Source organism: Xiphophorus maculatus, chromosome 4 (assembly GCF_002775205.1).
Source record: "Xiphophorus maculatus strain JP 163 A chromosome 4, X_maculatus-5.0-male, whole genome shotgun sequence".
NCBI lineage: Eukaryota > Metazoa > Chordata > Actinopteri > Cyprinodontiformes > Poeciliidae > Xiphophorus > Xiphophorus maculatus.
The window spans coordinates 1564597-1580145 of record NC_036446.1 but is presented as its reverse complement, the minus strand read 5'-3'; the positions used below and the strand labels follow the sequence as shown (position 1 = coordinate 1580145).

General features: G+C 42.9%; 1 protein-coding gene across 1 annotated transcript; it reads left to right on the top strand.

Moving 5' to 3' along the window:
• The first annotated feature begins 720 nt into the window (after positions 1 to 720).
• Positions 721 to 15479, top strand: LOC111608389. Its single transcript, XM_023332315.1, has 13 exons — positions 721 to 954; positions 1815 to 2011; positions 8309 to 8446; positions 8548 to 8659; positions 8745 to 8931; positions 9450 to 9591; positions 10024 to 10179; positions 11167 to 11222; positions 12587 to 12762; positions 12845 to 13245; positions 13316 to 13412; positions 13843 to 14074; positions 14149 to 15479. Exons 1-13 carry the CDS (start codon positions 721 to 723, stop codon positions 14343 to 14345), a joined length of 2325 nt encoding a protein of 774 aa, XP_023188083.1. The 3' UTR covers positions 14346 to 15479.
• The last annotated feature ends 70 nt before the right edge of the window (positions 15480 to 15549 follow it).

Sequence of the window (15549 nt, the reverse complement as noted above, 5' to 3'; positions counted from 1 at the left end):
AGTTCAAAGTGCTTTAAATCATAAAAACACATAAATAAAATGTTATAAGCAATCACAGTCACCAGTTAAGAAAACCAGAAAACAAAAATTACATTTTGTCAAGTGACATCATCAAGATCATCAATACAGATCAAATAAGTTGATGGATATTCCATTCATTATGGTTCAAATGCAAAGTTAAACAGGTGGATTTTAGCCTTGATTTAAAGGAACTCAGGGTTTCCGCAGTTTTGCAGTTTTCTGGAAGTTTGTTCCAGATCTGTGGTGCATAGAAACTGAAAGCTGTTTCTTTATGTTTATTTCACTGATCACACTCTGGCCTGATTACTGCCGGATCTATAGAGTCAATAAATAAATGAAACAGAACCAGCCTGACAACATGAAGTAGGCTAAACGTTTTCAAACAGCAGCACAGCATGCCCTAAGCCATGGTGAATGTTCCAGTTTGTAATCTTAACATTAAACTTTGTTGGTCCAGAACACACTAGTAAGGCTCCATCTGAGTGGCCTAGTCAAAGTCTGGGCATTGAAATTCTCCCAAATGACTTTAAACAGGTGTGAATCATGAAAGAAAGCAGAAAAGAGTGAATATTTTTCCCATGGACCTGCAGAGTGAAACTTTAGGCTCAGTTAATTACATCTCCCAGCTGTAAAACGTGTTGTCACGTCAGTGACACTTCAAAGGTTTGAAGTGAGCTCAGATCCAGTCAGACCTGTTGGATGAACTCGGAGGGAACCGCCTCCTGCCTCCTGCCTCCTGCCTCCTGCGTCTGCGGCGCTGAAAGTCTCGGGCTGGGCTCTGGCACCAACAGATCCGACCGGAGAGGCATCATGGAGGCAGGAGCAACTGCGCTGCTGCTGGTGGCCCTGCTGGGGACGAGCTCAGCGAGCAGCTTTTATGGAGACAGCATCAGCCTGGCGCCGCTGCAGAGCAACGCAGATGGGACTTACAAGGTACAGAACATCACTAAACACAGAGCTGGTTCAGATTCTGAATGTTCTATCAAACTGAAGGCAGGAATAAATCCTGAAGCTTCATTAGCCAGGACTAAAACAAATCATAAAAAAATTAGTGTCACAATTGAAGTTTGAGTTTGTTGGAGATACTACATTCTGTTTCCTAACCTGAGAAACGAAACGGCCACGTCAGGTAAAGAAACGGAAATAAACAAAGGGAGTGATTTTTGGCACGCTGAACACCTGCGTGTCACCCATACCTGCTGTCAAAGCATCTAATGACTTATGTCAAGGAAATGTCTTTGAATCTTATTCAACCTGTCGAGATAAAACCTAAACTGAAGAAAAACTGAAGTTACTTCCAGGTCAAATAATTTGTCTTTTACAACCTCTGATGTAAATCTAAAGTAAATATTATGATTGTAGTCGTGATCAAACTCCCGTTTCTTTTCACTTTCATTCTGATAATCTTTTACACTTATCAGTTTTCTGAAGGTTTTCTAAAGATTTTCTCTGGACTTGTTGTTTTTTCATTCACTTTCAGTTCCTAAACCTCATTGTTCCTCAGCTGAACCCGTTTAGTCTGACCTATTTTGACTGATGATGCTTAAAAAGGGCAAACCCGGAAAAGACCTGAGCCAGGACCCAGAAAATAAATCACATTTTCTGGATGTCTGGCATTTTCATATTTTCATAGATTTATCTGAATAGACTGGTAACAAACAACCTAAATATCTAATTTATTGGGATAAAACTGAGTGAAAATGCAACAAAAGTCCTAAGAAAAAAATCTGGAGACGAGTTTCAAGTTTTCCAGAAACACCTGGATGTTTAGTTTATGTTTTCGAACCCTGCAGGTGACTTTCTACCACCGACAAAACGGCAGAAACAGCTGTCAGAACCAGTCCACTCTGCTCTGTGATGGTGGGGTGTGTACGGACCTGGACCGGTCAGCTGTGGTCCAAACGGACCAGGGCTCTTTGGGCAGATGGTGCCAGGTTGAAGAACACACAACAGCAACCTTCCAGCCCAATGGGACGAGTTTCATCCTGAGGTGAGTCAAGATCTCACCAACCAGAACCAGGACTGACCAACTGGAAAAAAACTGACCGACCAGAACCAGAACTGACCGACCAGACCCAGGACTGAACGACCAGAACCAGGACTGACCAGCCAGAACCAGGACTGACCAGCCGAAACCAGGACTGACCAACTGGAACAAAAACTGACCAACCAGAACCAGGACTGACCGACCAAAACCAGGACTGGCCAGTTCTCTGATCCAGGTTTATAGTCTTTGGTGTTCTGCATGTTTCGGTTTCCTGCAGAAATCGGTGACAGCAGGTTAGCCGACATACCGGCTGTTGCCCAGGGCACCAACTGCTGAGGGGCGGCTGCTGCAGTGACTTAAAAATAAAATACAATAAACAAAATGAAATAATAATGAAAATTTTTATTTTCATAGAAGGAATTAAAAATAAAAATTCCTTCTCTTCTCCGAAGAGAAGGAATCCTCATCCAGCCCTGGAAGAACACGTGTTTTTGGAAGGGGAGCATTTCTTTTTCTCTTATTTTTCTCCTGGGTTTTCCCCTCCTCCTGGTGGGACCTGAAGTCCTCAGCAGGGAGGCGTCCAGGAGGCATCCTGACCAGATGCCCCTCAACTGGCTCCTCTCGATGTGAAGGAGCAGTGGCTCTACTCTGAGTCCCTCCCGGATGACTGAGCTTCTCTCTAAGGGAGAGCCCAGCCACCCTACGGAGAAAACCCATTTCGGCCACTTGTATCCGCGATCTTGTTCTTTCGGTCATGACCCAAAGCTCATGACCATAGATAAGGGTGGGAACGTAGATTGACTGGTGAATCGAGAGTTTCGCTTTTTGGCTCAGCTCTCTCTTCACCACGACGGACCGGTACAGCGCTGCTTGGCAGCGGACGCTGCGCCAATCCGCCTGTCGACCTCCCGCTCTCTTCTTCCCTCATTTGTGAACAAGATCCCGAGATACTTGAACTCCTTCACTTGGGGCAGGACACCCTCCTGACCCGGAGAAGGCACTCTACCCTTTTCCGGCCCAAGACCATGATGGCCTCGGATTTGGAGGCACTGATCCTCATCCCGGCCGCTTCACACTCTGCTGCGAACCGCTCCAGCGAGAGCTGCAGATCACGACCTGATGAAGCCAGAAGGACCACATCGTCTGCAAAAATCAGAGATGAGATCCTAAGGCCACCAAATCAGATCCCCTCAACACCTTGGCTGTTCTAGAGATTCTGTCCATGAAAGTGATGAACAGAATCGGTGACAAAGGGCAGCCCTGGCAGAGTCCAGCCCTCACCGGAAACGAGCCCGACTTACTGCCGGCAATGCGGACCAGACTCTGACACCGGTCATACAGGGACCTGACAGCCCGTATCAAAGGGCCCGGTACCCCATACTCCCGGAGAACCCCCCACAGGGCTCCCCGAGGGACACGGTCGAACGCCTTCTCCAAGTCCACAAAACACATGTAGACTGGTTGGGCGAACTCCCAGAACCCTCCAAGACCCTGCTGAGGGTGTAGGGCTGGTCCAGTGTTCCACGACCAGAACCAGAACCACACTGCTCTTCCTGAATCCGAGGTTCAACTATCCGATGGACCCTCCCCTCCAGGACCCCTGAATAGACCTTGCCAGGGAGACTCTAGAGTGTGACCCAACTATAATTGGAGCACACCCTCCGGTCCCCCTTTTTGAACAGGGGGACCACCAGATAACCTCAATTTCCCTATGGGATTAATAAAGTTTAACCTAACCTAACCATCCCAGTCCGCCAATCCAGGGGAACTGCCCCCGATGTCCATGTGATATTGTAGAGTCGCGTCAGCCAACACAACCCTACAACATCCAGAGCCTTAAGGAACTCCGGGCGGATCTCATCCACCCCGGGGCCTTGCCACCGAGGAGCTTTTTAACCACCTCGGCGACCTCGTCCCCAGAGATTGGAGAGCCCAACCCAGAGTCCCCAGGCTCAGCTTCCTCAATGGAAGGCATGTTGGTGGGATTGAGGAGGTCTTTGAAGTATTCTGCCCACCGGGCCACAATGTCCCGAGTCGAGGTCAGCAGCACACCATCCCCACTATAAACAGTGTTGGTGTTGCACCGCTTCCCCCTCCTGAGATGCTGGATGGTGGACCAGAATCGCCTCGAAGTCTCCATGGCCTCTCCAAACTCCTCCCATGCTCGGGTTTTTGTCTCAGCAACCACCCAAGCTGCATGCCGTTTCACCCACTGGTACCCATCAGCTGCTTCTGGGGTCCCACAGGCCAAAAAGGTCCGACAGGATTCCTTCTTCAGCCTGACAGCATCCCTCACCGAAGGTGTCCAGCAACGGGTTCGAGGGTTGCCGCCCCGGCAGGCACCGACAACCTTGGGGCCACAGCCCCGATAAGCTGCCTCGACAATGGAGGCACGGAACATGGTCCACTCAGACTCCATGTTCCCCATTTCCCCTGGAATGTGTTCAAAGTTCTGCTGGAGATGGGAGTTAAAGCCCCGTCTCAAAGGGGACACAGGGGAGCCGCCAGATGTTCCCAGCAGACCCTCACAACACGTTTGAGCCGCCAGGTCTTACTGGCTTCCTCCCCCACCACCGGAGCCAACTCATAACCCGGTAGTGGTCAGTGGACAGCTCCGCACCTCTCTTCACCCGAGTGTCCAAGACAGGCTACCCTCTCGTTCACCAGGGTAAACCCCAACTTACAAGTGCTGAGATGGGGAGCAACAAGTATGCCCACTCCTGTCCGACGCCTCTCACCTTGGGCAACTCCAGAGTGGAAGTATGTCCAGCCCCTCTCAAGGAGGCTGGTTCCAGAACCAGAGCCGTGCGTCGAGATGAGACCGACTATTTCTAGCCGGAACCTCTCGACCTCACACACTAGCTCCGGCTCCTTCCCCACCAGAGAGGTGACATTCCACGTCCCAAGAGCTTCTGCAGCCGAGGATCGGACCGCCAGGGTCCCCTCCCTCGGCCGCCACCCATCACACAATGCACCTGACCCCTTTGGCCCCTCTCATGGGCGGTGGGCCCATGGGAGGGGGGACTCATGTTTCCTCTTTGGGCTGAGCCCGGCCGGGCTCCATGGGTAAAAGCCCAGCCACCAGGCGCTCGCCTTCGTGCCCCCCTCCAGGCCTGGCTCCAGAGTGGGGCCCCGGTGACCTGCGTCCGGGCGAGGGAACACAAAGTCCAATGTTTTTTCTCATCATTGGGGTCTTCGGGCTGCACTTTGTCTGGTCCCTCACCTAGGACCTGTCTGCCTAGGTGACCCTACCAGGGGCATGAAGCCCCAGACAGCAGAGCTCCTAGGATCATTGGGACACTCAAACCCTCCACCACGATAAGGTGGCAGAACAAGGAGAGGCTTTTATTAACATAAGACTTTTATTTTCTGTAAACTGTTTGCAGCGTGGGCAGCGTTCAGATTGCAGGAGGAATGCAAATTTATTTATAAGGCGTCATTAATACACAATGCAATCCTGATAATTTACAATTCTGCTTCAAAAATAATTTAATATTGAGAGAAAATGTAAATCTGATTTGGGGAGATGGAGAATATTTCTGCTAAGCTCTCAATGCAACCAGTTATGAAATTAAAATAAATGTTAAATACTTAATACAGGACATCTTAAAGGCCGAGTTGTAAGAGTTTCCTCTCTACATCCAAACTGTATCCTATAATCTGAGTGAGTTTGATTACATTCAGTTTATTCATATTGTATAAATGCACAACATGCCATCTGCAGGCATTTTATTCCAGATTCTAATATGATCATTGTTAGGAAACATCAGTTTATTATTCAAATCGGTTTCATTCTGTTGCATCAAGCTGCTGATTTAGCAGCAATCCCTCATCCTGAGGATGCATGTGGCGGCAGTGGAAAGGTAAACTCCTCATTAACAAGAAGAAACCGCCAGCAGAACCAGAACCAGGCTCAGCAGAGCGGCCATCTTCTTTGACCCACTGGAGGTTTGAGAAAAGAGAGACGAAAACACGAGTCTGATCCAGGAGTACTTTCTATTTCAAAGAAAGCAAAGAGTTTAAAGTTGCCACTCCCTGAGAAATGCGGTGGATTGTTGCCCCTCTCCGAGTTTCCATTCAACTCTGAGTCACATCAACACCTGAATGTCTTTGTCTGGCTGACAGCTTTGGCAGAACAAAGGCAGAGAATAATAATAGCTGATGCTTCCTCATATTTATGATTTACCAGAAAGCTTTCAGGTCATGCAAATCTTTCTTTTGAAAATGTCTGAGGAACATTTTGTTCTCAGAAGACTCAGTTATTATTACTGGTGTTAGTAGGAGATGGTTTACATTAGTATAATGTAAATTATTACGTTCAGCTTGACCACACTTTAAACTGTTCAAGTTAAAGAACATTTTCCTGCTAAGTATTAAGGCCAAAAGAGATTTTCTTTTTAAGTTGTGAGGATAAAGTCGTTAAAATGTATTAATAGATTCAGTGTTTAACTTCAGTAGAAGCTCAACATTCCTCTTTTTAATGTTTTATTTTTCACGTTATCATAAAGGTACTATTTCATTTTCCTAATATTGTGACTTTATTCTGGTAATATTATAAGTTTATTCTTGTATCATCACAACTTAGCTCTCATATTATTTTGCTTTATTCTCATAATTATTTATTTTTTTCTTAGTCTAATTCTCCATCATTTTACTTAAACTCCAGGTTAATATAAAAATATGTATAAGACAGTAGAAATTAAATAGGATAGAAATATCCTTTACTTTTTAACTAAGCAGCAAAGTAACAGGCAGATGGAAGGATGTGAATTTATTCAACGGTATAAATATGAAAACAGAAAAATAGGAATAAGAGACTGTATGGGCAAATTTACAAGATTAGAAAACAAAGCTGTGTAGTTATTTCAAGGGCAGCATACACTGCTTAAAATAATTATGCCACTAAGTAGAGGAATTAAAACATATGCGATATGTTAATGTAGATGGTGCATAAAAGTAAGTTATCAGTAACTGGGTCATTACTATCCAAAAAGACAGGCGATGCAACAATCAGAAGTTTGTTTATTTCATGTTTTTTTCACTCAGCATTTAACATTTTATTCCTCACCAGGAAAAAAAGGATTTAATTTTGCTTCTTGTCGTTTTTAGACCAGCCCAGAATTAATTTGTATCAAATAAAAACATGTTTTCTGATCAGATCCAGTTTTTTTAGCCAAACAATCAAACTGTATTTCAGTCATTATCCAAAATGGCCGATTAGCTCCAACTCAATCTAAACTCCAGATTTAAGCTGATCACTCAGATCTGTGAAGCCTCAGAACAAAAATTAAAGCTTGTTTTTTGAGACTATCAGGTTTCAGTAATGTGTCTCCTTTAATTCATGTTTCCTTTTTGTCATGCAGGCAGAATTATGATATGTTATCTAAATCTGATATAATAATTTGGGAGTTTTAATCAGTCAAATCAAACCTTATTTTGCTTTGCGAACAATATTTTAGAGGAACTTCTGAGCTAAAATTGCTTAGTCTAATTCTCCATCATTTTACTTAAACTCCAGGTTAATATAAAAATATGTATAAGACAGTAGAAATTAAATAGGATAGAAATATCCTTTACTTTTTAACTAAGCAGCAAAGTAACAGGCAGATGGAAGGATGTGAATTTATTCAACGGTATAAATATGAAAACAGAAAAATAGGAATAAGAGACTGTATGGGCAAATTTACAAGATTAGAAAACAAAGCTGTGTAGTTATTTCAAGGGCAGCATACACTGCTTAAAATAATTATGCCACTAAGTAGAGGAATTAAAACATATGCGATATGTTAATGTAGATGGTGCATAAAAACCACAGAATATTTGCAATAATTTAAATTTGAATGACTTGAGTTTTTTGAGTGCAGTGATGTTCTGACAGCTGCTGAGGGGGAAGGATCTGTGATAACGCTTCTTTGTGCAGTGAGGATGCTGCAGTCAGTGCATGTAAATGTGTCTAATATGCAATAATCAAATAATACAATCAATGTTTTAGTGACTTTAGGGAATTGACTTTATGCAAATAAACAGAAAATATTGATGTGGTTTATATGATATATTAAATAAATAATCTCATTTCATATAATGCAACCTTTTTTAGCCCAATATACATAATACACAAACAATAATGTTTGTCTCCATGTTGGCCACCAGGGGGCAGTAGTAGCGTGACTATCTGTGACTGGAGCAGAAAATTGGGATTTTTCCAGGTTTTATTTGGAGAAATGAAAACGTTAAAAATATACAGTATATCTAAAACGATGAACGATGATGATGTTTTCACATCCTGGCTTTGACTCTCAGAGACTCCGGCTGCTGCTGGGACAATAATCTGGAGCACAAATCCAACTGGGAGAGCCACGCACAGCTGGACCTGGGAGTCAGATCAGACTCCTACAGCATCAACAACTGTCCCAGCACCGCAACGGTGGCTTCCTTACGGTACCGGAAACCGTTTGTGTTCATCTAACACGGCTTGTTAGTGAAATATGACATAAAAGTACAGATTTTGACCCGATGGGAAAATGAAAATGTTCCTGCAGGGTTTCTCAGAACTGCTTCACCCATCTCCGCCTTCTGGCTCATGATCCAGAAGGAGACGCGGTGAGATGCCGCTTCGCTTCAGGCGCCCCAGCAAACTTCACTCTGGATGAGGTAATCTGGCCCTTTCCACGGCATTTTATACATATAAAGAGTTTTACAGATAGAACCATCAGATGATTATAGGGGTCATTTTCAGAGTACCTGTACGCTGAGAGGCTCAGGTGAGCTCCAACTTGGCCAGCACGTCTTTGAACTGACGGTGGAGGATTTCTCCACCAAAAACGTGACGCTGACTTACGCAGACGGAAGTACGGCGACCCGGGAGGCCTCCAGCAGCAGCCAGCCTCCGCTCTGCACGCTGACGCTGCAGTTCGTGGTGGACGGTGAGGTTTCCTCTCATCAATTCACCCGCTGGACAAATGTCTCCGTTTCATTTAGCCAAATAAACCACTGAAAAAGGCTGTGAAAAAATGACACAACACTGATTTCTCACAAATATTCCAGAGTTTGTTTTGTTTTCATATCTCAAAATGCATTATTAAATGTATTTATGAATTATCTAGTGATTAAAGACAATTAATTTGAACAGAAAATAAAATAAATACATACACTTTGCTGAATAAAGTCTCTGGTTATATTAAATATAAATTATTATAATTATACTATATTATATTATCTTTTTATTTATTTATAAATATTTCTAAATAAATAAAAGAACATTTTATACGAAAGGCTTTAAGCTGAATAAAAATGACAGCAGAAGAAACTGGAGAAGGCCATATAATCGTATTTGATCTAAATCATTTCTTACATTTATAACATCAAACAAATTGAAATTAGCTTTCTAGTTTTTGACTCAATTATCACTTTGGATTGAATCTTTTCTGTGTTTTTGATTCAGTCCTTCCTCCAATATCGAGCTGCGTGGTCGGTGACCTCCTGCCCATGTTCCTGTCCCGGACGCCGTCGCACGGAGACGTTCTCCACGCCAGCGTGGGTCAGACGCTGCAGCTCTACGCCGAGGCCCAGGCTCAGAACGCGCCGTACGGACGCCGCTTCCGGCAACATTCCTGCATGCTGCTACACACCTGTCCTGCTCTACATGCTGCTACACACCTGTCCTGCTCTACATGCTGCTACACACCTGTCCTGCTCTACATGCTGCTACACACCTGTCCTGCTCTGCATGCTGTTACTCACCTGTCCTGCTATGCATGCTGTTACTCACCTGTCCTGCTCTGCATGCTGTTACTCACCTGTCCTGTTCTACATGCTGTTACTCACCTGTCCTGCTCTGCATACTGCTACACACCTGTCCTGTTCTACATACTGCTACTCACCTGTCCTGCTCTACATGCTGCTACACACCTGTCCTGTTCTACATGCTGTTACTCACCTGTCCTGCTCTGCATGCTGTTACTCACCTGTCCTGTTCTACATGCTGTTACTCACCTGTCCTGTTTACTCCTCTGAAGGATTCAGGACTTCCAGGTCAGCGGCCCCCAAAACGTGACCAAGAAGTTCAGAAGCGGGTCGGACGGGAAAGCAGAGATCACTCTGAGCTGGACCCCGAAGGAAAGCGACGCCAACAAACTTGTTCCGATTTGCTTCACCGCAGACACGGCGATAACGTGAGTAATTTCATTCCACAGAAACGTCCTGGTTTTCTCTTCAGCTGCTGTTCAACACAGAAAACGACGTTCAGGATGAGAGTTTTATCATTTTTAATTCAGTTTTAATCTAATTAGTTCCTTAATATTTTGTAAAAGATTATAATTTTTCTAACTGCGTGTTCGGACCATTACAGATAGAAAAAAAGGAGGAATAAAAAAACTTAGAGATTTCTGAAAATTTTTCATTTTTCAAACTCAGAAATTGTAATTTTTGTTAGAAAATCTGAGAGTTTTTCTTGGAAATGTTTGCCTTTTCAAATTCAGAAATTTCCTAGACGTTTTATACAAAATGTTTGAAATTAATCTCAAAATTAAAAATTTTTTTGACGAAAATTTACTCCTTTTTTTCCATCTGCAATGGCTCTAATACGTCATTGTTGAAAACATTAAAGTATAATTCAATATGCTGCTGTACTGAGCAGGAAGCTGTAAAATAATTCAACACTCATGTCTATTGTGGAAATGATGCAAATACTGGACAGCAGATAAATTAATGTTAGAGAATACATTAGGGTCAATAAGATGTGAAATTGTAACCAAAAAGTTTGGTGCCAAATTTTCAAAATATAATTTCCAAATATAAATAAATAAAGCATTAAATTAAAAACAGAGAACAGGAGCTTGAACTGATATTTAAATGGTAAAATTTGACCGTGTCTAAAAAGTAAATTTGATTCAGTGACTGGATTTAAGCTGATCAGTGTTGGCCGTTTGCAGCCGAGTCATAATGTTTTATGAAACAAAAAGTGTCATAATTTTGATCAAAGTTGATCTGAAATCTGAGGAGCTGCTATAAAACAATGGCTGTAACGTTGACATCTAAAAATGAAACAAACAAAAAGTCCAAACTCACCAAGCAGAATTCATTTTTTCCACGTTATTTAGATGTTATCTAATTTTACTGGGTTCATAACGACACCAACCTGTTTTGTTTTTATCCCACAGCCAATCAGAGATGAGATGTGTCATTGTTATGGTGAGCCGTTCCGCCGTCATGCAAGGTTTGTTCCTAATAATAAAACATTGCACACACACACACGCACGCACGCACGCACGCACGCACACACACACAACCCCACACACACGGGAGAAAGGCTAAAACATACACACATAAACTAGAAGGATAGCAGGGAGCCTGATCTATCTATCTATCTATCTATCTATCTATCTATCTATCTATCTATCTATCTATCTATCTATCTATCTATCTATCTATCTATCTATCTATCTATCTATCTATCTATCTATCTATCTATCTATCTATCTATCTATCTATCTATCTATCTATCTATCTATCTATCTATCTATCTATCTATCTATCTATCTATCTATCTATCTATCTATCTATCTATCTATCTATCTATCTATCTATCTATCTATCTATCTATCCATCCATCCATCCATCCATCCATCCATCCATCCATCCATCCATCCATCCATCCATCCATCCATCCATCCATCCATCCAGTTCATAGAGAGCTCAAGCAGGAAGTGGTAAAGAGGTGAAAATCCTCCATGATGAACCAAATGTTCTCATAAACGTTTTTATTAAATGTTTATTTATCACATCTCTTCTGTCATCCTTATTTTACCTTCTGCTTAAACATTTTGCTGCAAAGTTTTACACTGTTATTATTTTAACAATGAATTTGTGTAAAACACATATTTTGCCGCGCTAACAGTGTTAGCACCAATGTGGTGAGCTGAGAGAGCAGAACGCAAAGAAAATATGATGTAATCAATATTCCAATGATGCAGGAGATCATCTAGTATTTAAAAATGTCCAAACACTTGACCTTAAATTAAAGTGAACTTGATCAGTGACATGTTGCTGCATCAGAGGTGCACAAAGCAGCGTTACCACAGATCCTTCCTCCCAGCAGTTGTTTCCATTCCTGCATCCAGTTTGTACACTTCATCTAATAAATACTCGATGTTCAATGTTTCTGCTGCAAAACACAAACAGCTCAGAGTTCTGTCTGCGTTCCACCAGAACTCTTGTGTTGTTGTTTGGAGACCATTTCTAAGTGTAATGGAAAAATAATGCAAGAACACATTCTCAAAGATTAATGCAATTTAAATTCTAGTGAACATTTAACACTGGAATTGAAAAACATTTAAACAAAACAACAGAAACAACAAATAAAATGAATTATGAAGGCTCTGGAAACAGAACGGTCCTTCAATGAAAGGAATCAGTTGAGGCCAAAGCACCAAACTGAAGACTTTCATCATCCAGTTTTTGGTAGAACGAGAAACACAATAAATCATGCAAACGGAAATTGTTGAGCTTATTTTAATTTATCATGTGATTAATTGCTTATTGTGACATTCCTAATAATTATATTATTCCTGTGATTTCCAGGCAGAGCCTCTGTTACCTGCTTACCCAACAAGATGACGGTGGCCTTGGAGAAAGCCTCCATGCCAGACATCAGTGAGGCGTTTCTGTCACTCAGAGACCCGTCGTGCACGCTCACCACCAACGGCACCCACATCCTGGGAACCATGTCCTTCACCACCTGTGGCACAAAGCTGGAGGTGTGGAATAAATCAGAACGACCTCGGCCCGACTCCTCTCTGCCGCTTCACTATTTCACTCTGATCTTTCACCTGAAAACAGGACAAAGGAGACTACATCGTCTTTAAGAACGAGATCCACTCCGTCGTGCAGTCCAACGAGATCATCATCCGGAGGAACAACGTCAAGGTTGACTTCTACTGCGAGTTTCCCAAAACCATCAGCGTCTCCAACTTCTACAACCTCCACGATGCCGACTACATCTTCACTGAGTCCAGCTTTGGCAGCTTTGGCTACAGCTTTGAGATATTCCAGAACGGCAACTTCACCAGCAGGGTGCCGCCCGACGCCTACCCGGTGCAGGTCAAGATGCTGCAGATGATTTACATGGGCATCCAGGCCGTGTCGGAGCTGCCAAACGTCACCTTGTTTGTCGAGTCGTGCAAAGCAACTCCGGACAACAACCCTGACAACCCCATCTACTACAACCTCATCCAGAACGGGTGAGTCCTGCTGCTCAGAAACACTCGTTAAAGACGCTCAGAGAAACGTTTTTCATCTGTTGTCTTCCAGGTGTGTCAAAGACGAGACGTTTAAGATCCACCCGTCAAACCAGACGAACTTCAACTTTGAGATCCAAGCCTTTAAATTCAACGGAGATTATGACCAGGTAGGAAGAACCAGAGCTTTCCAAACTTATACCATAGAGTCACCTGGTGACATCATAACGTAGCGCTTGTAGATACTGAATATGAGGGGTTGTCGGATTGAGCCTTGTGGTACTCCACATGTGACGTTTGCTCGCTCCTTTTGACACAAAGAAGTCTCTGTTCTTTAGGTAAGATTTGAACCAATTAAGTTATAAATAAAAAGCTTTTATTGTGAGGCATGTAGCTGCTGGAGCTGTTTGGTTCTGATCCTATTAAACTATAAATGTAAACTATAAATCACATCAAGATATTTCTAGATCCTCCTGAGAGAGGCATCAGGGAGGACCAACAGGACAACCAAACGTCTTCCAGATCAAACACCAGAGGTCCTTTGGTCAACAGTAAAGGAAATCCTTGTTTTTGTTTCCTGTTCTTCACATTCCATCTCAGGTTTACATCATCTGCAACGTCATCCTGTGCGAGCCTGGGAATCCCTTTTCCCGATGTGCGCAGGGATGTCTGAGCGAGGCGCCCCGCCGGCGCAGACGAGGCCTGAGCATGGAGACCACAGGGCACTACATTACCCAGGGTCCTCTGCAAGTGGTTGGGCCGGCTGGTCCCAGTTCACATGCGGAGCACAAGAACATGGATGCAGCTCCGAAAAGTGACATGGCTCCTGAAGGTTAGAGTCCGAGCGACCCGACGGTCGGGTTTCCTGTTTGAGTAAAAACTGACCATTTTCCTGACATTCTCCAGGAGTTGTTCCAGAAACCAGATCGGACGGAGAAACCTGGAGGTTCAGGGAGATGTTTTCCTCCAGCATCACCACGGTGGTGTTCGGCAGCGGCTTCGTCCTGTCGCTGGTTCTGCTGGCCGTGGTGGTCCGCTACTTCAGCAGGAAGAGGAAAGCTGAAGAGCTCAACTTTCTCATTGAAGACGAGTTTGAGAAATAAACGCGACGCCTCCCTGACAGTCTCTGGAAAACAGATGAATTAAAGGAGACAAACTAAACCATCTTTTTTTACCCAAACCACAGGTCTGAGATCAGTTTTGGTCAGAATCAGAACTCAGTTATTTTCTTTTTTTCACCTGGTTTTACAAAAAACAGTGAAAAGTTTCAATCCAAACCACTTTTTAGAGCCAATTGTTTCTAAGTACAGAAATATTACCCAGTAAGTTATCAGTAACTGGGTCATTACTATCCAAAAAGACAGGCGATGCAACAATCAGAAGTTTGTTTATTTCATGTTTTTTTCACTCAGCATTTAACATTTTATTCCTCACCAGGAAAAAAAGGATTTAATTTTGCTTCTTGTCGTTTTTAGACCAGCCCAGAATTAATTTGTATCAAATAAAAACATGTTTTCTGATCAGATCCAGTTTTTTTAGCCAAACAATCAAACTGTATTTCAGCCATTATCCAAAATGGCCGATTAGCTCCAACTCAATCTAAACTCCAGATTTAAGCTGATCACTCAGATCTGTGAAGCCTCAGAACAAAAATTAAAGCTTGTTTTTTGAGACTATCAGGTTTCAGTAATGTGTCTCCTTTAATTCATGTTTCCTTTTTGTCATGCAGGCAGAATTATAATATGTTATCTAAATCTGATATAATAATTTGGGAGTTTTAATCAGTCAAATCAAACCTTATTTTGCTTTGTGAACAATATTTTAGAGGAACTTCTGAGCTAAAATTGCTTTCGATGCTTCAGATTTCCAGGTCACGGTTTTCTGTTCAGCAGAAATGATCCAACAAGTCGACAGATGAGAAAGAATCAGCTGTTTTCAGATGCTGAGCGTGAGAAGAACCATCTGATCGGATCTTGGACCCGGTTCCACTTCACCTGCAGCAATGCTGCACCTGAAACACGTTGAGCTGGATGCCTTCATGCTACTGTCCTTTTCTCATAAACACCTCCAAATGTTTTCATGTCCTGATTAGGGTTGTCTGGTTAGGGAAACTAAATTCAGCATTTTAAGGGAGTTCATGTTATTAAGACAAATATTAATATTTTTCCTACAGTAAAAGGAGAAGGGTGTTATGTATACATTCATTGGTTATGTAATAAAAAGCTTATGGGAGCCTGTGTGGAGTGTTTATCGCTTAATTCATGTTTCTAATTCAGTTGAATTGTAATTCTGACAACATTGAGGCTT

What these genes read in the sequence shown, in the direction of transcription:
- LOC111608389 (XM_023332315.1), top strand. Translation starts at nt 721, where the DNA reads ATGAACTCGGAGGGAACCGCCTCCTGCCTCCTGCCTCCTGCCTCCTGC. An exon ending in CAAACTTCACTCTGGATGAG is followed by an intron (nt 8,660 to 8,744) that starts GTAATCTGGCCC and finishes GGTCATTTTCAG; the next exon opens with AGTACCTGTACGCTGAGAGG. An exon ending in CCTGTGGCACAAAGCTGGAG is followed by an intron (nt 12,763 to 12,844) that starts GTGTGGAATAAA and finishes ACCTGAAAACAG; the next exon opens with GACAAAGGAGACTACATCGT.